The sequence below is a fragment of the Nicotiana attenuata genome, unplaced genomic scaffold (assembly GCF_001879085.1).
Source record: "Nicotiana attenuata strain UT unplaced genomic scaffold, NIATTr2, whole genome shotgun sequence".
NCBI lineage: Eukaryota > Viridiplantae > Streptophyta > Magnoliopsida > Solanales > Solanaceae > Nicotiana > Nicotiana attenuata.
The window spans coordinates 170082-195864 of record NW_017671304.1 but is presented as its reverse complement, the minus strand read 5'-3'; the positions used below and the strand labels follow the sequence as shown (position 1 = coordinate 195864).

General features: G+C 35.2%; 1 protein-coding gene across 3 annotated transcripts; it reads right to left on the bottom strand.

Moving 5' to 3' along the window:
• Positions 1-3204: 3204 nt before the first annotated feature.
• LOC109207420 (myosin-11-like) lies at positions 3205-18812 on the bottom strand. 3 transcript variants are annotated; one of them, XM_019370332.1, is made up of 38 exons: positions 18623-18810; positions 16900-17028; positions 16295-16438; positions 16044-16189; positions 15804-15960; positions 15586-15644; positions 15158-15317; positions 14898-15047; positions 14660-14796; positions 14424-14570; positions 13570-13671; positions 13386-13443; positions 13206-13307; positions 12219-12256; positions 10813-10939; positions 10562-10732; positions 10295-10426; positions 10073-10182; positions 9871-9931; positions 9440-9617; positions 9042-9247; positions 8842-8961; positions 8625-8723; positions 8129-8350; positions 7413-7552; positions 6639-6750; positions 6514-6558; positions 6166-6420; positions 5913-6071; positions 5624-5818; positions 5340-5483; positions 5041-5111; positions 4858-4957; positions 4716-4772; positions 4553-4609; positions 4397-4477; positions 4189-4271; positions 3205-3847 (listed from the first exon to the last, which is right to left on the bottom strand). In XM_019370332.1, exons 1-38 carry the CDS (start codon positions 18623-18625, stop codon positions 3724-3726), a joined length of 4581 nt encoding a protein of 1526 aa, XP_019225877.1. In that variant the 5' UTR covers positions 18626-18810; the 3' UTR covers positions 3205-3723. The 3 variants fall into 3 exon arrangements, with proteins under 3 accessions (XP_019225877.1, XP_019225879.1, XP_019225878.1); XM_019370333.1 differs by lacking the exon at positions 3205-3847 and having other exon boundaries at positions 4364-4477; positions 18623-18812; XM_019370334.1 differs by lacking the exons at positions 16900-17028; positions 18623-18810 and having other exon boundaries at positions 16044-16179; positions 16295-16379.
• Between the last annotated feature and the right edge of the window lie 6971 nt (positions 18813-25783).

Here is a 25783-nt window from a genome sequence, read left to right as displayed (position 1 = left end):
ATTAGGCAATTTCTCCGGCAGTCATGGTCATGTCCGTCGTGTTTATGAATCAGCCATTAAATGGAGAAACATAATGATAGTTCATATAGCGGACCCTAATTTGTTTGGGACTGAGGGATAGTTGTTGATGTTTATGAATGAGTAATTTTCAGAAACTACTATTGTTTAGTGGCTATAAACTTCCTATAGCTACCATATACATAATTACTTCCTATAGCTACTATTCAGTTATTACGGCAGTGTATTCGCGCTGCTTTATTCATTAATACAGCAGCAAAAAGCGCCTAAAAATCAGGGCAGTGCATGTATTCGCGCCATGTATGAATACAGTAACGACAATCACCTTAAAAATAGGTCTGTCCAGCTGTCTAATAATGGAAATAATATCAATCAGCGCGATACACTCCTAATATAACTCAACAAAATCAATTCTAACATGCCTCATTATCAATCCAATTAATTAGAATACTTTTTCAGTTGTATTTAACTTTTGTATTTAGTATGTTTCAATATTTTTTTTACTGTTGCATTCATTAGATTCAGAGTTTGTATTTACTGTATCGCTATTTTATATTTAGTGTATTCAAATGTATTTGTATTAACAGTATTTTAGTTATTCATAAATATGTTATTACTGTTGTATTTAGTATATTTCATTGGTTGTATTCACTGTATTTCTATTTGTATCCACTGTATTTTACTGTATTTTAAAATTAAATGTATTCATTGTTTATATTCTGTTCTATTTTAATGTTTGTATTCAGTGTATTTCAATGTTTATATCATGTATTCATGCATACTGTATGTGCAATATGCATGAATATAGGTGTATTCAGCTGTATTAAAAAAACTTCGAAATACATATTTACATGCAAAAAAAATATTTATATAAAAATACAATGCGTTTGAGTGAATTTGTAAAGAATACAATGTATTTGTATAATTGTATGTGGCTAAATTGCAAAGAAGAGAAGAAAGTTCGTCGGAGATGGCATTTTTCGGCCAATCAAAGTATTGTATACATTATATTAAAACTAAAAATGGAGACGAACAAAAATCCTGGCCCTCAAATTTTCTCCGACATGGGAAATATTGCAGTATCCGTCGTCCATGTTACCGTACCCATGCTCTACTCGGATTATTCCGATATCGTTTTTTGCTCCCTGCGCAGTGGCCCTAGCCTCAGATCGATGAGAGAGAAGAGAGAGACCACATTTATTAGAAAGAAATATGTAAGAGGCCATTTGCAATAATCAAACAGCAAAGAAAACTCTCTATTACAAATTATCTCATCTGAAGGAAGTTTCAAGGCATAAAATAGCTAGAGAACGTAGGAAAAAGGGAGAAACTCCAATATGTAGCTTCCACAAGAATATCTTCCATGTAGTTGCACATTAGATAACAGGAGATTTGAAGAGAGTGAAACGCAGGGAGAAATTCAAAAATAGCCAGATTTATCACTGGTCGTTGAAAAATAGCCAAGTTTCAAAAGTCATCGAAATTTAGCCACTTTAAATCTGAGCGAAAACACTGTTCAAAATCCGGAAAAATACGCCCGCAAATTTTACGGGAGTTCCAGCATAAGTATGCTTGAACTCCCGTAAATTTTACGGGAGTTCCAGGATAACTATGCTGGAACTCCCGCAAATTTTACGGGAGTTCAAGCATAATTATGCTGGAACTCCGCAATTTTACGAGAGTTCCAGCAAGTATAATTGTCCAGTATAATATACTGGAGTTTGGAGCACTGGTGCTCCAGTCTCCCGCAAATTTTACAGGAGTTAGCAAAGTATACCGGTCCAGCATAATATGCTGGAGTTCGTACACAAATGCACCAGAACTCCCGTATATTATACTGGACCGGTCCCTGTTGCAGCAAAATAGTGGCTATTTTTCATTGACTTGATAAACGTTGGCTATTTTTCATTGACCAGTGTGAAAACTGGCTATACCATGATATTTTAACTGAAACGCAACATATTATCTCAAAAGAGGGAGAGAGAGAGAGAGAGAGAAATAAGAAAAATTATGAGAGAGAATCGTGTGTTACTTGAAAGAAAGAAAGAAAAATCATAAATAGCGTATTTCTTGCCTCAATTGTAGTATATACTATAAATTAGGGGTGTACATAGGTCGGATTGGTTCGAGTTTTCTAATTAGCAAACCAAACCAATTGTGTCGGGATTAAATCTAAAGGCCAAACCAAACCAATAAAAATTGGGTTTTTCAATCTCGATTTTTCTCGGGTTTTTCGGGTTTTCGTGCTATTTTTTGATTTTTTTTTTCATAGAGTTTTCATAGCACAAAACATAGAATTGTGCTCCAAATATTTCTTTGATCCTAGTAAGACATAACTATATAAGGTGTTTTTCAAGAAAATAACAAAAAATATGAGATGAGCTATAGCATTGTAATAAAATATTCAACAATAAATATAATAAAATCGCATAAACAAATATAATTAATAAGCCTTAATGAAAATAAAAATAATCTAAAATTACGAAGTTGCTAAAATAAATACGACTAACAAGTACTATTTTTACATGACTAAACACTATAAAAAAGATAAGTTGTGCATTTTATCTAAACCATGAAAAAACTAAAAAATAGATATCCAATCCTAGTACAATTTAATTGAATGTCTTTTATTAGCATTAATATTGGCTACAAAACTTATTGTAGCATTCAAGAATTATAAGTCCAAGTTTAAAATAATACGATCAAAGATAAAATTATGAAAATGTTTAAGAAATATTTATAAACTATATTACAATAAATATTTTTATGTATTAAATATATTTAAAACTTCTATACATGTAATGTCGGGTTGGTTTGGTTTCCGTTTGACTTTTTTGAGTTAAAACCAAACCAAACCAATTATGGTCGGATTTTTTTTCCAACACCAAACCAAATCAAACCAAACCATAGTCGGGTTTTTTCTCTCGGTTTGATTCGGATTATCGGTTTGGTGTGGTTTGTCTATTTCCTTTGTACACCCCTACTATAAATACCTATTTTGCTATAAAATATATAAGGTAGCTATAGAAATATATTATAAAATGATTTTGGTTTATAATAAATAGGGTATATATAGGGGGTAAAATTTCCTTCATGAATCAACCAACACGATCCATCCTGATACCACAGTCCTCTTGCAGAAACAGATGAAAGTATGTATAGACTATGATCAATTGTGTAAAATTGTAAAAGAAACTAACCTCCATACATGTCCAAAAACCCATACAGTGTCTTTCTTTACATGACAAACACTAGTATAGCTTCTGTGGTAAAAAAGATACATATTTTAATGGAGTATAAAATACAGATTCAACTAACATTTTGAGTATTCTTGTTCACCCTCCCCCTACAAAACTGGAGTGCTGCAGCTCTATCATTTATGAAATATGGACCTAGTTGTGTACAGCTAATTCATAACTCTCCTACTTGTATTACAAAGTGAAATGAAAATTATGTATAAAGATGAGTGCAGCAATGCTTCTATGTTTTGGGTGGAAACTGTTATGTAAATCTTCATCATGCTCTTCTTTGGCGCCCCCGTGAGTCTGAGGCAGGGGACTGGTGCATTTCTTTGAATTCTGAAGTTCACAGAAGCTAACAAATTAGATCTGCCTCTAAAGAACATCCACAAAAGTAGTCAGATAATCATCTATTCCTTCTCAAGTGAACTGAAGATGACGACGTCCTGTGCCTCAAATTGACTGATTAATTGGTGCGTGGCACCAAAAAGCTAAAGCCTGAATTCTCACGGAGAGGAAGAGGAGGTTCAATGTCAGCTATATCTATTTGTTCCATTGATTTTGATATGTCATCAACTGAAAATGGGATGCTGCAAATTGCACCATTAAGAAGCATCAGCAATTGGCTTAAAGAGGCATAAAAAGGAAGTTTACTGAAATACAACAATAATAGTTTGTCTTATGCGCATTTATTTGCACCTTAACCACTTGTAATCTTCTGCTTGATAACATGCACCTAAATAATCTAAAATTGCAACATTGGAATTAGAGTCTTTCCCTAAATATTGAAAACCTGAACTGGGAAGGACTGATGTTCCCAGTAAATGTTCGAGACTACTTTTCAGATCTAGTCCTAATGAGATTCAAAGTGAATTAATCACACAAAAGCAAGGTACCAATTACAACTAATTACAAGCATTTTGATGCTAACCTTGAATCATCATCTAAGAGAAAAGAGTTGCTGACTGCATGATTTGAATCTTCAGTCATCGACACCCTCATGCTGGATATAACCTAATGCAATTGCATAAAAACCTCGCCCTTGGTTAGTTTTACTGTGTAAACATGTTATCTAAATTATATCTTTTGAAGAATATGACTCTAACCTAGGTTGACTAATGGCATCCATAGAAACTTACATCCGGTGACACACTGTGTGTACCATACTTGTCATCCCAGTACATTGTACTGATCCTATACAACTGCTGGATGCTAAGAACCTGGAGAAAAAAGATATCATTAGTGACCTTTAATGACACGCCAGCTAATTCTTCCTTCAAATTGATATCACTTACTGGACAGAGTTGATGGCTTATTTCATCCAGTGTCTTTTTGGGTTTTTGATGTATAACCTGCAGCAAGGAGAATGGAGAATATTTGATAACTCTTTACAATCCTACTTACAAAAAATGAAAGAAACAAGTTAAATGAAAATGATAAATGTAGGATAATGCTTACAAGAAAACCAATTGCCTGTCTGATATGCTTCAGCTCATCCCATGCTGATCCTGCATACTATTTTTTTTTTTTTTTTTTTACTTCGGGGGTTAAATATAACTTTCAGGAATGCCAACATAATAAAATATCTGATGCATCATACCTCATCAGTTGCCGTGAAGCACCAGTGTTCCAATTCTGCCAGTCCTGCTTTGACGTATTCACCATTGCTAAATGAACAGCACTCCCGTCTTAAGAGAAGGCTGTGAAATTTTATACAGTCACATGAGGAAACTTTTAAATGCATTGGAGAAAACTGCATGCAAACAGAAGCCTATAGCTGCACCTGTTAAAAAGCTGAACGTTGATGAATGAAAATATCTGAGTGAATACTTTACGAACTAAAAACGGGGGCACCTGAAAGTATCAAAACAGGAAAAGCAAGATCAAAGTTAGCTGCATGATATTTTGGAATCAAAGGTTTATCAACTATTTCTAAGCTAATTAACCATCTCTTCTTATGACATTGCTAATTCTGCTGAGCCAATGTTTGCTGGATAAAAAATCTATCCTCTAGGAACAAATTGTTTACACTGGAAAGGGGTTCAAAATAATTGAGCGAAGGGAAAAATCAGCTTCACTAACATGGTTTGCTTTTAATGTGTTCAAGAAATTCCCCAAGCTCTTTACAATTCCCTGCCAATGGGCAATCAAAGCTTGCTGAGCTGCTGTATTAGCTACTGAACGTGAGGACCCTTTAACCAAGCTTGCTCTTGAAGTTCGTGGTGCCTAATAACATATCAAAGAAAACTGTTTTAATCCAAATGACAAAGGAAAAATACAAGATAACCGAAAAATGAGGTAAAGAGTTATATATAATGCAAAAAACATGTCCTAGACATGTCTCTGGAAATATTTTCTACGCTTACCTGGATACACAACCCCAGCAACGGAGAAATCTCCTTTTTCAAATTGTCACGAATCATTCCATAAATTTTCTCTACATATGCTGTAAGTTGCTGCTTGAACAACAGGGCAGGGTACTTGGCTTCTACTTGGCGTAGAGTTTCAACTCCTCCAGTCACAAAGGAAAGGTTGACTCCTTGAGGGTTTCCACGGAAACTCTGAAAATCAATAACAATGAACACCTTAAGGAGCTAGTCTCAAACTTCCGTAATAAAAAGTACTGAACTTGTTAATATTTTTTTAAATTCCCACCTGCGACATCCTCCCAAACAGAGATGCCGATGAGGATCGTCGACGTAGAGGAGTCATTGCTGCAGCAGCACTTGCTTTGAGTGTACGCTGAAGTAGCAATAGAAGAGTAGAAGCATTTGACAACCAGTAAGCCAGTATATCATTGTTGTCCTGGGTTTTCTGTACCAGCGCAGAAATGGAATTAAAAGAAGCAATTATAATTTAAAAAGCGAGGACATAAAGTTTAAGGAGAACTGGATTTTGTAGCTCAAACCTCAATAGCATGACCAATAGTCTGGATTATTCGGTCAAAGACAGTGGTTCTCTCAACTTCAAAAGATCTCCACTGCAAAAGGCACTTATAAATGATGCAGGCTGCAATTGGCCTGTTTCCTGCAAAGCCCAAGTTTTGTGTAATACAACGAATCAGCAACTCCTGGTTCTCTTGCTGTTTCTCATTAAGTGATTTTTGCGGTTTATCCTCTGCTTCAGGGAGATCCCTTTGGTTCAATGAAGGGCTATGAAGATCCTAATATAATGCAAGTGAGAATATGAGCAACAAATAATGCAGGCATGCGAGTAGAATTTGGCAGCACAAGTCTTATAAGGAAGGTATTTTTACCACGTGCATTCTTGTATCCTCATAACCGCGACCACTCTCAGTTCTCTGCCAATTGAACAGAAGACTTCAGATAATTCCATTCCTAAAAGAATTCTACACAAGAAATACATGTAAAACAGTAATACCTGGATAATAGATCTAGAGCGCCCAGAGAGGAACTTATTAGGTGCCATTGACACAGCCTGCTGACGGAAAACTTTGTTCTCTGACTCTAAGTTTGTCATCTTCTCCTCTAGCCTGATTTTGCAGGGTTCAGCAGCAACATATAAATAAATATATAATCAGATAATTCTTTAGGAAAGGAAAATGCAACACAATCATATTGCATTAAAATATTACTTTCAAAAGACTAGAATCCTATTTAAAACTTCCAAGTATTATCTAGACATGACTACTGACTACTCTTAAAGTTCTTAGACAAACAAGTGGAAGACAATTCTATTAGTCCTTTGTACATGATGGTGTTGAATGCATCATCTAAATTGTTAGAGCAAAGCTGTTCGTCATCGAAATATGATGTTCACCTAATGTAATTCATAATATCCTAGGCCTACTCCACCTACTACTTTACTGTTTTCGCCTGAATGAACATATTATTTCTTTTACAATTAACATCATGTCGGTAGGTCAATATTTCATTGGCCACAATGTTCTGATGGCAACTCTTAAATGCATCATTGCTGTAACATTTATTCAATAAAATTTGTGACGGTGTTAATTTTATGATGAGTTAGTCGTATCAGCATGCATTGTCATTCTTTTACCTTATTCAACTCTGCAAATATTTGTACACAGAAAATGAACAAGACAAAAATGCATGTTACAATATAAAACAGTTCATCTTATAAGCTGGAATGTAATATAACTGAAATAAGGCACTGTGAGAGCAAGCTGATTACCCTTTCAGTGATTCCTGGAGTTGATGCACTCTTTTTTCAGTTTCTTCTAACTTCCTGCGACTTTCTTCCCCAGATTCTTGTGCCTCAGTATACTTCCTCTTCCAGTCATCACAGTTCTGCTTTTCTTGTTCTAAAGAAACCTGGACAGAACACACACATTTGCAAAGATTATAAGCGTAGGAAGCATAGGCTAGATTCATTGCATATTATGATCCTTTTGGGAGATGTTATGAATGATATTCAACATTCATCTTTATTGCTCATCTAATTTTTTATTATTTTTTTATTTTATTTTTTTGGATAAGCCGCAAAAAGATAATCAGTCAGTATTTACTCTTCCACAAGTCTCTGCAGCAGGAAATACAAGAAAGTCTCTGCAGCTGGAAATACAAGAAAAAATTTATTCAACTGTTCTAGGATTACTGTGATCTTAAATTCCATTCAGTCAAAATGTGATAAGAATAGATCCCCCCGAGGTATTTGAAACTATGTACTTCAAGCATTTTATGGAATTTTCACATTCTTCTCTATCGGGCAGAATCATGCTTATGTATTTTTAAAATTACCAATGCTCAAGTGTGTTTTCTCAGGCTACTATTATTTTTCGTTTAAATTATGAATTAAATGCAAGGTTTTCTCAAAGAACACTTATTATTGCTCAACAGATTGTCATATTCAGCACCACAACGGAATGAGAACCTAGTCAATTGGATTACCTTTAAACTGCTATTTTCTTCCATTAGAGATTCTACTTTCTTTGTATCTTCAACATAAACCGGAGTTTCCTTGATTACAGGAGGTGCTTCTTCAATTGCCTTTTTTGCAGCTTCTCGTTCCTTGACAACCAACGCATTTGCTTCATCAACTTTTTTTTGCACAACTTCCAAAGCATCTTGCAGTTTTGCTATCTCTTGTGCTTTAGTTTCTTCCAAGTCAGTCTGCGTGATGATTTGAGCAGTTATTATATCTGACAATTAAGTCCGACAATTTCACTCTATTGTATGCCTACAGAATGGTGTAACACGGCTGAAAATAATAGTATGTATGCAATAGTAACAGGCAAATTTAGCATGCTAGCAAGAGTTTCTTCTTGTCATATAATGTATCTGTTGATATATCTACACACAGGTGCACAAAGAATGAGACGACACAGGTATGCACTTTGAAAATGTGATTTACATAAATAAAACATGAGCTAAAACATGAGATTACTCTTAGACGTTTTTCCAGTTGCAACCGCCACGTAAGCTCCTCCAACTGCTTTTCAAGCTTATCCTTTGCCTCTTTGAGCGCACCAGTATCCCTTGCAGCCTGCATGTAGTTGAAAAATCATGAAATAATAGTACACTAATAATTATTGAATCATGAGACATTGTAATAAGAGATGTGTTTTTATGTTTCCTATTGGATTACAAAATAGTACGCTTACCATTTTAAGCTTCCTTAGTTCCTTTTTGGCAACTCTTCCCCTCCATTTGCATTGTGCAACAAGTACCCCTCTTTTCAGCCTTTTATAATATGAAAAAGCTTTATGACAACGCCACCGTGCCTGAGGAGGATAAAGACTAATATTAGGCTCACTTCAATGCCATATAATCATGAACTCATATAGCACACAGGAACTCTAACCTGAATTATTATTGCAGCTTCAGTTTGCTTCCTAAATCGGAATCTCTTACGAGCATCCATAGCTCGCAAAACAGTCTGCACCATGAGCACTGAGACCTTGAGTTTCTTATAGGCCTTTCTAGCATGATGTCCACGTGTGTTCTTCTGAATTTTTACAGCAGCTGCTTGCCTCTTTATTTGCACATAAATTTTGCATGCCAGTTTACCTAAAATATGAAAAATAGGACATGCGTTTTGAGAATGAATTCTACTCTGCCTAGTGCCTCTTTGTTCCTTCAGATATATCTTTTTTCCTTAATAGATTTTTGTTCGGATGGAGCTTGAAACAGGAAACAATGAAGCATACACTCTTGTGTCACCAAGTTTTCAAAATCTTAAATAGTTTTAAGATGCCTCACCTCTACATAGAGACTGTAAAGATATGGCAGCTTTTCTCAATGCAATGAATTGTTTACGAGCAATATGAGTTCTTATTCGCCGTTGTATGACTTTGGCTGCATTATTAAGAACCTCTGCTCGTCGTGCATCCAACTCAGCCATCTGTCCAGCCCTTAGGAATACCTTGGTCTTTCCTATCTGTAAAAGCAAAGTAATCAAATAATCATTAAGACGGGAACTAATCACCAAATCTCATATTGTGAATGCGAATTTTCCTTTTCAATCACATTTGCAGATAACAAGCTAGACACTAATGTGGGGTAGAGGTTTAGATATGATCCCATATGACCTTAGGAACGAACTCTCCTCTGAATTTGTGAATCAGAAATATAAGAACTATACTGATGAATTCACACTGCTATCTAAGCAGGAGGAAAAAAACTAAGATTACCTGAAAACCTTTCAGCCCCCATTTTTCCAGAATCTTCTTGCAAGCAACTTTTTCCTCATAACTGCCATGCAATAATGTATTTCATTCAGAATCATCTGGTAATCCTAGAGAAAATACTTCTTCAAACAAATTCAGCAAAAGGTAAGACATCTCAAAGTACTGTCAGCTCTTGACAATCAGTTCAAACGAAAACAAGGTATACCTCCCTTGTAAAACCTCCGGCGCTAGGAGCCCAAATCTGTGTATGAATTCAAAGAAAGGGCGACGGGTAGGGAATCCAGCACAACTGATTCTAATTGCCTCTAAAACACCCTTAAAAGAAAAGCATGTTGGTTATAATCAATAACTATCACAATTAAACAAAAATCTATGCTTTCCCCTCTTTTTCCCAATTCTGGGATTTAGTAAGATGGAGATTACTTACACCACAGCGCAATTGTCGCATAATGTTGTCATTTTCAAATATAGCCGGTTTTAGGAGATTATTAGGCTTTACACATCTGATGTAGTGAGGTTCTGTAGCATTCAGTGTCTCCATCAACGACTGTAATTGTAACTGCATTTAAGTTTGTAATTTCATCAGCACAAGACAATTGACAGTCTCAGAAGGAAGACTAATGATCAGCATATATTAAAGGTAACACAGTTCATCATTTAATAAATCAAATCAGGGCCCATAATGCAAGAATACCTTAAAGCGTGAACCAATCGAAGAAAATTTTGACGACTTTGAAGTCTCTTCACCTACTGAAGGGAAGAGTCCTGCTACAAAAGAGCATTTTGAAGCACTTAGGAGGTCTTGATGTTCAGCCACTATATAGTCCTTGTTTTTGTCCAAAAATTGGTCGGATTGATATTGCACCTAATAATAAATGTATTAAATTAGGAAATGTAAATTGCAAATCACTCTATACTGAAATAGCTGTTGGGTATTGGACTCACCTCTCCAGCATAATGTGAAATTATGAAATCTGTACGAGACAGTTTGGGCTTGACAAAGCGCTTGTGAACTTTGAATGTCTGATATAGCTTGTTAGAAAATGTTTCATGTGTTGACTTTGGGAACATACTGGAAAATAGAAAGTAAATAATGAATGTTAGAATAGTCGTGTAAATAGGAGTAAATAACTCTAACCCTAATCCAACATGTATTAGGAGTAGGATATGTTATGTGTGTATATATGGGGCTCATTGTAGCATTGTCAATCATCAATAATATATTTTCTCCCGTGCTTTCTCACATGGTATCCTTAGATATTCTTGAGGAGACAGGAATGACAGGTTGTAGACCTGTTGACACTCCGATGGATCCGAATTCTAGACTTCTGCCAGGACAGGGAGAGCCTCTTAGCGATCCTGCAAGATATAGGCGGTTGGTTGGTAAACTAAATTACCTCACAGTGACTAGACCTGATATTTCCTTTCCTGTGAGTGTTGTGAGTCAGTTTATGGATTCTCCCTGTGATAGTCATTGGGATGCAGTTGTCCGCATTCTTCGGTATATAAAATCAGCTCCAGGCAAAGGCTTATTGTTTGAAGATCGAGGCCATGAGCAGATCGTTGGATACTCAGATGCTGATCGGGCAGGATCACCTTCTGATAGACGTTCTACATCTGGATATTGTGTCTTAGTAGGAGGAAATTTGGTGTCTTGGAAGAGCAAGAAACAGAATGTGGTTGCTCGGTCTAGTGCAGAAGCAGAATATCGAGCAATGGCTATGGCCACATGTGAGCTAATTTGGATAAAACAGTTGCTCAAGGAGTTGAAATTTGGTGAGATTAGTCAGATGGGACTTGTGTGTGATAATCAAGCTGCTCTTCATATTGCGTCAAATCCAGTATTCCACGAGAGAACTAAACACATTGAGATTGACTGTCATTTTGTTAGAGAAAAGATACTCTCGGGAGATATTGCTACAAAGTTTGTGAAGTCGAATGATCAGCTTGCAGATATTTTCACCAAGTCCCTCACTGGTCCTCGTATTAACTACATATGTAACAAGCTTGGTACATATGATTTATATGCACCAGCTTGAGGGGGAGTGTTAGAATAGTCGTGTAAATAGGAGTAAATAACTCTAACCCTAATCCAATATGTATTAGGAGTAGGATATGTTATGTGTGTATATATAGGGCTCATTGTAGCATTGTCAATCATCAATAATATATTTTCTCCCGTGCTTTCTCACAATGAAGACAAATTTTATCATTTAACTTAAAAAGAGTTATAATCTTAAACTCAACTAGTACCACACAAAGATAATGAGGAACAGAAAACTTAAGTAACAATTAAGTAGCATACAATCATTTTTCATAATAAAGACCAAAGTGATGGGATATTATCGTACCAAGCTTCATCTAGCAGAGCAACAATTCCACCTGGTTTCTGCAAAAGGAAATACCACAATTATAAAACTAATTGTAACACCAATGAGAAGCATTATTATTTCTTTTTTTAAATGATAAGTTAGAAGTCTGTTCTGGAATTTTCATGCTGGTCAAAAGTTGAGATTGTTTCTTAATCTTTCAAGCGAGGGTATTTTGTTAGTCACTCTAGACAGACTCATATATTTCACTCACAAGCAGTCTTTTTTCGCAGATCTTTTACCCTCACAAAGATCATAGAGCAATAGTTTCATTATAACTTCTTTCTCCAGGGAAGCAGAGCAGAGAGAATTCCACTATTCAAGTAGCCTAACAATTCAACCTTTTGCTAATATACACCTCGTGCATTTATTAGCTAAATTCTAAATTTCTAAAATACCTAGGATCCCATAAGCAAGGAGATATTTCTTTTTGGATAACAATAACCCAATTCATACACAACCAGAACATTTCTTTTTGATAAGCAGCCATAACAATACTTGCAGTCTTAAAAGAAGAAGAACCATCCAATATCTAATGCAATAAAGTTTTCAAGATGTTTGTGATATAATTACAGAAAATTTTGAAATCTACGGGGTATTGCTGTCTGATAACGTAGAAGTCCAATTTCTTTTTTCTTTTTTCTTTTTGAGAGGTAAGTAGAAGTCCAAATTCTAACCATCTAGTTTGAACTTAAATTCTTTCTTTGGTTATTTGAGAAAAGTGATGCCACTTACCCACTGTTTGGGAGAGTTACAAATGACAGTTTCTTGAGAACAATAACCAGACTATTCCCAGAAGAGGAAATACATTATATCTAAAGAAATGTGAGCAGCAAGAATTGAAACCAAGACCTTTGAGTCTTGAGACCTCAACCTTGCCACTTGAGAAATATTTTTCATTGGTTGAAGAAATCTGTTTAAACAAACTAATAATTCTCAAGTAGTGTATTTAGAGATAAGTGCAATGACCTTTTCAATAAGATCTAGAACATCCTGGTTATCCACGAACTCGATGTAGCTCCAATCAATGGCCTCTCTTTTGTATTCTTCTTGTTCCATCTTGAACACATGCTGTAAAGCCACAACGGACTTGAGAAACAATACATACAAAATCACTGCTTACATTGCTAGTAATATCGAAAAGTAAACCTGATTGAAGTGTTGCTGCAACTTCTCATTTGTATAATTTATGCAGAATTGCTCAAAGCTGCAAAGCGTGATATAATGAGACTCAAACACGAGTTGCAAATCTTTGAACACTCATGTAAACAATTCTTTTAGATGGAACAATATTATGGTGAATTAGAAACGCAAGCTAAAGATTAGCAGCTACCTGTTGTGCTTAAAGCTTTCAAAACCATAGATATCAAGGACTCCAATGAGACATTTAGACTGGGGATCTTGTCCAATTGAGACATTTATCTTGTCTACCAACCTGCATTTTCCCAAGAGACAGACTAATTTACAAGACATTTGTGAAATTAGTAAATCAATCATGCACTAGTGGGAACTTACTTCAGGTCTGAATCCACGTGCTGATTAAGTAAAAAAGGGTACATACAGTGTGTACACACACACACACACACAACACACACACACACACACAACACACACACACACACACACACATATATATATATATATACAAGGCACATATTTGCTCATCTTCTTTTCTTTCCAGTATATTCCATGGTTAGTTTTAATGACTCTAATATCTCAAATCAACATTTTTACTTCAACTTGAACTCTTTATTTGTTAGTCTCACAGTGAACAAATCTTTCAATATCTTTGAATTACAATAATTGCTAATAGTACTCCCTTTATCCCAATTTATGTGAAAATGTTACAATTTGGGGAGTGAGAGTTTTTTCTTTGCCTACAATTTTATTAAACTCTTTTTAAATATTTTGACTTGTTAACCATGTTGGTATAGTACCTTTTGTGTAGTTTTCAAATATGTAATGTTTATTTTGAAAAACTTGAAGAATCTATGCCTGAATTCACACGGAAAACTAGGTACTTAGACTCCCGTACTCTGAATCCCTTTACATAAATTGGGACAGAAGGAGTATCTTGTTTTACATCAAGGCATAAAAGTAAATAAACAGAATGAGTCTCCAGTGCCTAGCACGGAGCCAATAGCTAGTATATTATTCACACATGGTAATGAAAACTAAGCTTCTTACCAATCAAATAGTCTAGAATATATTGTTTTAGCCAGACCATCCCTACTTATTTCAGCACTGCGAGGATCAAGGCTCCGTTTTATCACTTCTTCAGGGGTGATCATCACCCTTTTGCATAACGCATCTTCCAAAGCTACAGGGTCACACCTAACATATTAGGAAAATCAGAATTTCCAACCATTATCACAGCCACATAACATCTGAATATGAAAGGTGACATTAAGAATCTTCCATACATCAGAAGCTCTGCTGCAGTTTTGAGATGGAATTTGGGTTTGTCCTCTTTAATAACTGATGAATCAACCTCTTTTCCTTTTGCAAAGTCAATATTACCAAGATGGAGAATCGCTGCAACAACTCTAAAAATTGCTTCCTGAGTGGGGGGAGAGGGAGAGTTAGAGATACCCTTTAATTATTCTTTACCCAGACGCAAATAGAAAAATAAAGCTGGACGAACGGTGCAAGATAATATACCTGCTCGTGTTTACTAATTCCGACAACATCCATTGCTCTTCTAGTGGCAAGGTACTCATCAGCATCACTCACACCAACAAGCTCATGGCATTTTGACTGGTTAAGATAGTGAAACGTTTTGGGATGTCCCAACTTATACTTCTCAATCTCCTACAATGATTAGGAAGATTGTCAGCAACATACTGCCACCAAAGAAATTCGATGCAATCCTACAAATATTTCATAATGCCATTGAAGTTCTTATTGCAATAGAAAAGTACCTCTTGCGGGGCCGCACAAAGAAGGTAAAAACAGTGGTAGTTGCGCTCAGGATCAGAAATTTGGCAAACACGAGATCTCTCAAGGAGGTAGGTCCTGATTGCTGCTCCCGAGATCCTTCCATGTTTGTCAAACTGAATCTCAACGAATTTGCCAAAACGGCTGCAGCAGTTTTAGGTTAAGGAGAGCATTAAACATCTTCAATCTAATATGGTAATTGTTATGGTATTGATCATCTTTGATCACAAGTTGACTTCGAAAATAGCTTCTCTACTACTAGGAAGTATAAGATAAGCAAAACAAGCAGTTCAATCTCCTGTTGCACTTTTTGATGGAAAATATATCTCAGAATAATTAACCAAGTCGAAAAAACATTAACTGGAACACATAAAAATTAAAGGCTGAAATGCAAAGTGCTAAAGAGCTTGACCTGGAATTGTTATTTCTAACAGTCTTCGCATTGCCGAATGCTTCAAGAACAGGATTAGACTGCACTTGAGTGGGTTCATGCAAAAGATCATGAGAGTAAATATTACATTAGCTTAAAATAATCTAAATCAGAAAGTAGAGGATAATTATGTGAAAATGGAATGGGTGATTGAAAAATTGAAGAGCACATAATAGGTTATCAATGACATGTTATCATACACCAAGGACTTGTTGCTCCACAGTGCGCCCTTCAGTTGCTGCACGGCCACCCAGAAAGGCAAGATATCGCATAAGCATCTTGGTTGTCTCAGTTTTACCGGCTCCACTTTCACCGCTAACCAGAATAGAATTGCTTTTCCCCTCATGGACCATTGCCCTGTTTCCAGCAAAGGCAGTTCAATTTATCATGCCAATAAAACACAAATTATTGTAAAAAGGTTTGCTTAAACTGGGAGGAACCTGTAAGCAACATCTGCAATGGCAAAGACATGAGGGCTTAATTCTCCAAATGGTGCTCCCTTGTATTGTTGCATCATGTGTGTATCATACAAATGAGGCAATTTTTGAAATGGATTTATTGCAATTAAGATATTTCCTGTATAAGTCTGTAATTATATCAAATATTAAGAGATGGGCGCTGTTGTATGTATTGTAGCATAAGAAAGAGCATAAAATCAGACACAACCCAAACAATAACTACAGTATCTTACGTAAATTTCATTAAGTTCGTATCTGGTTTTGAGGTTCTGCAGCACTCCAGGCTCATGCAAATAGGATAGTTTTGTCATGTCATCGACACCCCCAGCAGGAGCTTCCACATCTTTTGGATAAACTTTCGACAATTTCCTAACAACCTGAAGCATGAGAGGACGACATATCATGATATGTATCAATCCATAAAATAGGATAGTCTGCCTTCTTATCAAACCCGAGATGTTAACTTGCAGGAGGCGGAGACATTATTTGCAGTCACATCTTCTATTAAAAAAGGACTTCAGACGACTCGTCTGGAGATACATATTGTAACTTATTTCGTTTCTTGTTAACAGATGCTTCACTAAAAGTCTGTACGATACGGTTATAATATTAACTGTTAAACGTATAAGAATTAGATAGCTATAATGATTCCACAAGAAATTCCATTCAGCAGCATGCAATAGTCTTGAAATGATAGGAGCAAAAGTTGGTGCCATTGGAGGTCTATAAGATAAGTCAATAACCAATTTGTTTTGAGGTAAATTTCTGTAAGCAAGTGCTTGATAAATATCAACAAATGAAAGAAGTAAATTAACAATTAAAATGTATAACAAACTACCTTCTTTCCATCAGTCCTCTCAATCTCTGCTTCCCCATTTGTTATTTTCTTTACTTCTCCATCAATCCAAGCTACATCAGGGTCCTCAACCCATACATGAGACCCTACTATTATATTAACTGCAGTGCCCTGAAAGCCCAAAAAACAAAAATAAAAATTAAGAAGAGCATGTATCAATAGAATTGATCACATGAGCGATAAATTTATCTCACATATGATCAAACAATCTCTTTTGCATGCAATGTAACTGAACAAATGCTCTAACACCAAGTGGATTCAAACTCACGAGTAAATCAAACAAAGAGATATAATGTGGTAGACACAAATCTATTTGAGCATTCTCCACCCGATTATAGCTTACATATAGCATTGTTTTAAGAAGTAGAGGAACAGCCGGGAAATTTTCCCTTTCATGGGGAGGGCATTTGTATATTCAGAGAAAAATATGCATGAAAATCAATTAATATATCCAGATGTAATTATACACACACACACAACACAATAATTTTTTAAGTCGCCAATTGCTTAATTATAGAACAACATACTGTACAGAAGGGATACAGATACTTAAAAAGTTTGACATAAAATGGTTTGAGGCATATAGGGCAGACAATCCAAGGCGTAAAGCGTGCGTTGAACATTATTGCGATGTACATGGCAAACAACTGCATCCATGGCCGACCGTGGCGTTAGTCCCATGAAACTTTAGCGTCCCATTATCGTCCGAGCAGTTAAAAAGTTGACTCGTCCCGAAGGGAGTCCCAACTATGCCTTTTAAACATTGCTTGCAAGTCTAAAGCATTCACACAGAGAAACCTACTAGATTTTTTTTCAACAGTTAAAAAAATCTTCATACACTGTAAACTTCAATTCAAGATATCAACCTAATTTTACCTTTCCTTCCACCTGTTACGGTGCAGAAGGACAAATTAGCATGATAATTTTCGGATAGACTGGTGGTAGAGATGGATCCAAGATTTGCATTTTTATAGGTTCGGAATTCTAGGGCAGCAACCTCAATTGCTAGTAAATGGGTTGAACATTTGATATTCGTACACATTTAGTGGATTTTTTAACACATACTCAAGGTCTAGGTCAAACCTACTAGGTTTGGCCAAACCCGTATGTCCTCATGCAAAACCAGACTAGTAACAGTTAACTCTTCCTTTGTGAATGAAACGTGTGTATATCAATACATATTATCAGCGCCCATAGTGAGTTACAATATCCCACACTTTCCGTTGGATAATATCGGCCTTTATGATAAAAATCCCCTCTTCTATTATGAACAATTTCATCAACTTTTCAAAATCCAGAGAAACTCAAGGCTGAATTTATTGCATTTGATGATCATGGATTCCTAAAAGGCATATATAATTCTAAAGAACAAAATTTCGTCACCGGTTCTTATCAGCGTGAACAATTTACTGGCACACTGTTAATAAATTGTTAATGTAATGGTTGAAAATTAACTTAAAACTTGAATAAAAAAAAGGCAGCCTGGAGCACAAAAGGCCGCACCCACCCCAAGGGGTATGATGTGAACAAGCTACCCCTAATGCAAGCATTAGTGGTTGCTTCCACGGCTCGAACACGCGGCCTATAGGTAACACACTCTCTTTCAAACTTAAGACTTGGATGAATTTAATAAATTTGATGCAAATGTTTCAAAATAGAAAAAAAGACAATGACGAGAGTATAGCATTTGAGCCGGGGGACGTACCATTGTGGAGCTGTGATGTGATGCTCAAAATTCAAATCATTCGAAAAACAATGGGCAGTGGAAATAGAGAGGAAAGTGATTGAGATATTAATCTGGAAATTGTTTGGGACAAAACAAACTCTCTGTTGGCCTGGGTGTGTTTGATCCAACAGTAGATTTCTGAGTATTCTTCGACAGAGAAACATTGTTGAGATAAGGAAGGCCTGAAATTTCGGATCCTCTCTCATTTCTCTACCCTTCACTACCGTGTCTCTCTCTCTTCATGCATCCACTTTTACTCGCACGTTGCTTCCCCTTTTCGTTGGCTCTATTTTATTTTTATTTTTTTTATAGACAAATTTTTCATAAAGTAGTACACTTTAGAATCTAATTACCATACTTAACTATAATTTACCTAATTATCATTCGTAAATTATTATATCACTTGTATTGCAACGGATACAACTAATGTGAAAGATAGAAAAATAGAATGCTCTTGATGAGAGAGACGTCTCTAACCCAATTGAGCTGATGCTCTCTTGTTTCAGTTTAAAACAGTTAATCTCTTGTTTCAGTAATACAGGTGGATTTGTTATAAAATTCAAATATAGTTGTTTACCTCGAAAAATGTGAGTAATAATTAAATATGATTTGTGGTTTTAAAGATATGTGATTTATTCTAATATTAGTGAATGTACAAATAATATTAAGTTTAAGTAAGAAGAATTGATGAACCAAACCAGTGTTGTTAGAGCAATAAGGATCTCGAGCTCGATTATCTCAAGGTCCTCGAGATGAGCTAAGAACAATAAAGTATGAACAATAAAGTAAAGATAATAAAGCTGAAGAGCAATAGTTGAGCACGGTAAATAAGAAAAGCAGAGTAGAATATTCTATTGCAGAGAATGAGATGCCCTTTACAAAGATTGGGGTCCCTTTATATAGAAGGGGAAAACCTTAATATGGTACATTTTCAATTATGGTAAAAAATTCTATTGGTACAGCTGTATAACGACCTAGTACAGACTTGTACTATTTCGTGCAAATCTTATCCTATAATTTATGCCCTGACCCACGTGTCCTTGATAAATTTCCGCCCTTTCTTTAGTGTCTTCGAGATTGTACTGCCCTCGATCGAGACAGGTTACGACGGGTCCCCGATTTGCTTTTCGAGGTGCGCTCATCCGGGGCTGGCTTGATTCTTACTTCGAGCTTCCAGAACACGGGCTCGGAGTGTAATCAAGTCTTCGAAATCGAGCTCTCCGACTTCTACCGTATACAATAGCTACAAATGATAATTTTCTAAAAGTATAGCTACGACAATGTATATATTTGATGTGTTACTGTAATCTATTTTTTATAATTTTGATGTCCAGGACGGCTTGGCTGCACCTCGAGTAATTTCAGAGGATATCTACTTCTCTCACCAGAACAAGTATCCGATAACTCTATCCACCAAGGAGTATTATATTTTATATGAAATAAAATTTAAACTCGATGGTTTCAATATTTAAATTTATTAGCATCAAGTCACTGGGAATTATATTCATATTAACTATATTATATTGTATGTTATACACACCTTTAATTTAATATTAACATTGAACTTGATAGTATTTGTAATATGAAACAAGTAAAAAGAAGAGACCATAACAATGAAGTCAAATTTCCAACCAAGAGTATAAGTTTACCACACTGTACCGTAAATAAAAACTTGATTTGTAAAACTTTTCTATCAGACTTTTCATACATCATTCAATACAAAAATTTTACGTTTAAATTTTCATTCAATTTTGCAGCTAAGCTTTTTTTTAAAACAATTCCAGGGCGTTTGACCTGTATTATTGCCAGGGCGTTTGACCTATATTATTGCGGGGTTCAAAATTTAATATATAGAGGTAAAAAATAAATTTTGCCTTATATATACAGTGTAATTTTTCGACGAAGGGAGTTCGGGTGAACCCCCTTCCGCCCCTAAATCCGCCCCTGCCAATATCATAGACTTCCAAAACCTCCATAGAAAATCACATATACACGCAGTTTGACTTGAAAAAAAAATTCGTGATGCTTAATTAATATCCTCCACAAGCTTATTCTTCTTCCTCGTCTTTTTCTTTTTCTTTTAAGTAACTCTTTTTTCTTCTTCTTCTTATCAATAACAACAACAACAGAAAGAACCAGTACTAAATGGTATTTCTCTGCTATAAACTTCCAAGTCAAGCTAGAGGTCTATGCTTTATGGATAAGGATCAATTAGCAAGCATCAGAATAAGAGCCTCCAAGACTATTTTTGTATATGATGCTAATGACTAAGTTAACTATGTTGTTGATTGTTGTCCTAGGTGTAGCATTAACATGCATTATGGAGAGGACTTTTTTGCTGTTTATTATATACTCTCCACCTTGTTTTACATTTCATAGCATCGATTTTTTGCAAGCTTACCGTAAAGAGTTGGGCATGTCCAATTCTTATCCATATTCTGAAGAGGTTAGGTTTTATGTCTCCCTCCTTCATATCTTCAGGTTTTGGTTATTAATCTACATGGTAGGGGTCGATGCCAAATCCCCCATCATTACAAGACAGGTTATATATATATATAAAAAAAAGAAAAGAAACAATAACAGGCCAGTGAAATCCTACAAGTAGGCTATGGGGAGGATAGTATGTACGCACACTTTACCCCTGTTCTGAAGGAGTAGAGGGTTTGAAATGCATTTTGGGACCCTAATAATTCAGATTCGTGTAAGAAAATTCAAGATAAATCGCTCTCTATAAAAGGTGACTTTTTCGAATAACTCCAAAAATTAATTGGTACTAGCTAGGACTTCCTCTCTAAGTAGCTTCCGTTTTTAATTAGGAACTCTCATTTTCAATCATTATTAGAAAGAAGTTGAAGATGAATTAAAAGAGAAGGAACTAGGAAAGAGCCAACTCTGTATTCTAAAAGTATGTCTAGGAGAATCAATCAATAATATCTTTGTTGACGAAAATGTTATTGAGAAGCAGCTTCTTTTACTAGCAATACTCCAGCTTCTTTTTTTTTTTTTTAAGTTCTAACCTATGTGGATTTAATTTTTATACACTGATAACGTAAATTAATTTTTACATAATCAATATAGTTTTATTGTTTGTAAACATGTTATCAATAGACGTTTACAGAAAATATTACATGTAATTGATTTTTGATCGGTGTAAAGTTTTTTATATTGTTACTACATAAAAGTCATTAAACTCTAAGGGATCATTTGGTTTGACATATTAGAGAAAATAATACGTGAATTAGCTTTGGCATTATTGATTCCTTGTTTGGTAGTATTTTACAATCTATGTATAACTAATACATATATTAGTTATATGCAATGGCGGAGCCAGGATTTTCATCAAGGGGGGTCAAAATATAAAGAAATAAACTCACCAAGAAGTCAAGGGGTGTCAATACATTGTATATATACATATTTTTTAAAAAAAATATCTAACTATACAGTGTAATTTTCGACTAAGGGGTGTCGGTTGACACCCCTTGAGTGCATGTGGCTCCGCCACTAATTATATACCCTATTCACTACTATCCATGACATTAGCAATACCATAATTTTTAATACATAGATGAACATTGTATAAAAACAAATTTGCCCTTTCAAAACCTTTTTAAATTCTTTCCAACCTATGTAGAGGGTATTTTGTAAATAAATAATTTTTTAAAAAAAAATGCAACACATATTATTTTTAGTACACCAAACCGAACAGTCGATAAGAAATCATAACTAATTCCATCATTACTAATATACCATATTCAGTACTATACTTGTACACCCTACGAATGACCCCTAACTATTTTCGTTAATCATGATTGTTTTCTTTAAGTGAAAATAGAACCTTCTAAAACTGGGAAATAATTTCCAAAATGCAAGAAAATCAATGACGCCAGATTCTACAAATTCAATATAGTAGTCGGTGCCATATATATATGCATTTATTTCTTTTTCCATTGATAAAAAGAGTAACGTTGATGGTCATATATACAACAAAACTTTTCTATCTCGTTTGAATATGTGACATCCATTATTTCTTGGAAATTTTCTCTTCTCCTTATAAAATGTCTCATTAAAGAAAACTCCTCAGTGACATGCAAAATTAGAAGTAAAAGTTCCATTTTTGTTTGCATGGGAAAGGGTAATAACGCAGAGGAGAAACAAAGCAGCAGCAAAAAGAAAGAAGCGATGAAGGTGAAGTATATATCAAGCCCAATAATGGTAAATGTAAAAAACCCTTCTGAATTTCGAGCTATAGTTCAACAACTCACTGGGAAAAGCCCTCCAAAATCGTCCAATTTTCATCAACAATATGCAAAGATGGGGAATTATCATAATGATGAAGTTGCAGCCAAATTAGCTCTTGGTCAAAGTTCAAAAGGATTTTCTGGATTTCGGTTTTCCTATTAATATATAGTGTAGTAGTTGAGCTTTTCTTTGACTTTGTTTACATGTCTAGTTATAGTCTTAATATTGATCATTTTATATGTTACTCAATGACCAGCTATTTTAATTCAGTTTTAGAAATCTAAGTATTTTACTCACCAATATATAGTAACAGTTTAACCCACAAGGGTGGTCGAGTTGGTTGAGCAGGAGATCCTCAAATGGGAGGTTGCAACTTCGAAACCCCCTGCATGCTTTCTCGATCGAGCTTGTCGCACGGTTTTTTCCTAATGTGGTTTACTTCTCTAATGTGTGGTTTGCGAGCTATTGCACAAGCTCGACCGAAAAAGCATGAAGGGTAGCGGCTGCGGTTCCCTAGGAAAAAAATGGTAGTAACAGTTTATATCCTGTTATGATAGCGTGTTTTAATTTCCTTTCTAAATTTTTGAAGATTTTATCCTACTTTACTCTTATTAAGCAGATTATATAATTACTAATTCTTTATGCTTGTTCATTTTTCAGTATCATTTTTGATCGACTCTTTTCAAATCCTAGTTAAATTAATATTTTGGTTAAAGGTCGAATGGAGTTTGAGGAAGTACGGTTTATTAGTTTTTGTGTAACTCAACAATCAACATACGTACTTAACTAGAAACTTTCTTTCCTGTCCAAATTCTTATGGGAATGTGAACTTATTTGATTGAAGAATTGATAGTCACCAACTTAGTGACTTAAGAGAAGAAGAAGATGCTGTAGAGAAGAAAGAAGAAAACGAGAGAGAAAAGTAGAGAGAGAGAAATATTGAATCTATATTATTCAACTTAACTTGAATGAAGGAGTACAAACATTATTTATACTAGATCACTAAATTAGTCGAACTAACCTTGATCAACTAACTAACTAATGCTGTTAATAGTGACTTAACAGAATAATTAACTAACTTGATGAAATGACAGGATTGCCCTTATTAGCTTTGAGCTATATTTTCTTTAACACTCCCCCTCAAGCTAGAGGGCATAAAAACATTGAATGTCCCTAGCTTGGAAATCAGATATTGATGCTGAAATTTGTTCAGTCCTTTTGTAAATATATCTGCAGGTTGTTCCTTTGTAGAAATATACTCAGTTTTGACCATGCCTTGTTGAATTTTTTCTCTTATAAAGTGACAGTCTATCTCAATGTGTTTTGTTCTTTCATGATAGACTGGGTTAGCTGCTATTTGAATGGCAGCTTTACTATCACAGAAAATGGTAACTGGTTGATCATTCTTCACATCAATCTCCCTCAGTAATCCTAGTAACCATGTTAATTCAGCAACAGTAGATGCTAGACTTCTGTATTCTGCTTCAGCGGAGCTTCTTGAGGTTGTAGTTTGTTTCTTAGATTTCCATGAAATCAGTGATTCTCCTAGCTTGATTAAATAACCAGTAACTGATTTTCTGGAGTGTGAACATGCTGCCCAATTAGCATCACAATAAGTTGTGATTGTTTCATTGTTGTTGCTGGACAAAAGGATACCTTGTCCTTGTTGGCTCTTGATATATTTCACAATTCGTAATGCAGCTTTCATGTGAGATTTTTTTGGCTGCTGTAGATACTGACCGAGGGTTTGAACACTATATGATATATCAGGTCTAGTAACAGTTAAGTATAGCAGTTTACCTATGAGTCTTTGATAGCTGCTTTGATCTACCAGTACATCATCCTCTACTAGTTTGTCTTGGCAGAAGTGTTCATCAAATTCTCTTGTAGTAAGCTTTATGTTTGTGTCCATAGGTGTGCTCACAGGTTTAGATGCTGCTAGTCCAAGCTCAGATATTAGTTCCAAAGAATACTTTCTTTGATGCATAAAAATTCCTTGTTTTGACCTTGCAAATTCTATTCCAAGGAAATACTTTAGTTCTCCTAGATCCTTCATTTTGAAGGTCTGTTGAAGAGCTTCTTTTGTATCTTGTATTAGTTTCAGATTGTCTCCTGCTAGAAGCATATCATCTACATATACCAACACAATAATGGTTCCACTTTCAGTTTTCTTAACAAATAAAGAATGATCATATGGACTCTGCTTGAATTGAAATTTCAATAAGGCTTCTGTCAGCTTTGAGTTCTATTGCCTTGGTTCTTGTTTAAGTCCATACAAGGATTTTTTGATTCTGCACACAGGTTTATACTCCCCTTGAATCTTAAATCCTTGTGGAAGGTCCATGTAAATCTTATCATGAAGGTCACCCTGTAAAAATGCATTATAGACATCCATATGATGTACATGCCATTTTCTAAAGGCTGCAATTGCCAACACAGTTCTGACTGTTACCATTTTAATAACTAGAGAGAAGGTTTCTTGATAATATATACCTTCTCTTTGACTGTAGCCTTTAGCTACAAGTCTAGCTTTGAATCTTTCTATCTCTCCTGTCGCCTTATATTTGATTTTGTATATCCATTTGCACCCTATGGCAATCTTACCTTCTGGTAAGGGAACAACTTTCCAGGTGTGATTAGTTTCAAGTGCTTCAATCTCTGACTTCATTGCATCAACCCATGTAGGATCTTTAACTGCTTCTGCATAAGTGTTAGGTTAAGTTGTTGTGGAGAATGTAGATAGGTAAGCTTGATACTTTGGTGAGATGTTTTCATAGGACAGATAATTTGATATTGGATAGTTGACATCATGATGTACATTCAAAGAAACAAAGTCCTTCATCCATATTGGAGGATGTTTTTCCCTGCCAGACCTTCTAGTAGTGATGTTTTGTTGAATCT

Excerpts from the sequence above, each read along its gene's own strand:
- LOC109207420 (XM_019370332.1), bottom strand. Across the intron at positions 9,618-9,870 it reads GGGGGCTGAAAGGTTTTCAG|ATAGGAAAGACCAAGGTATT; the intron begins GTAATCTTAGTT and ends TTGCTTTTACAG. Across the intron at positions 6,559-6,638 it reads GCTCTAGATCTATTATCCAG|AGAACTGAGAGTGGTCGCGG; the intron begins GTATTACTGTTT and ends TTCAATTGGCAG.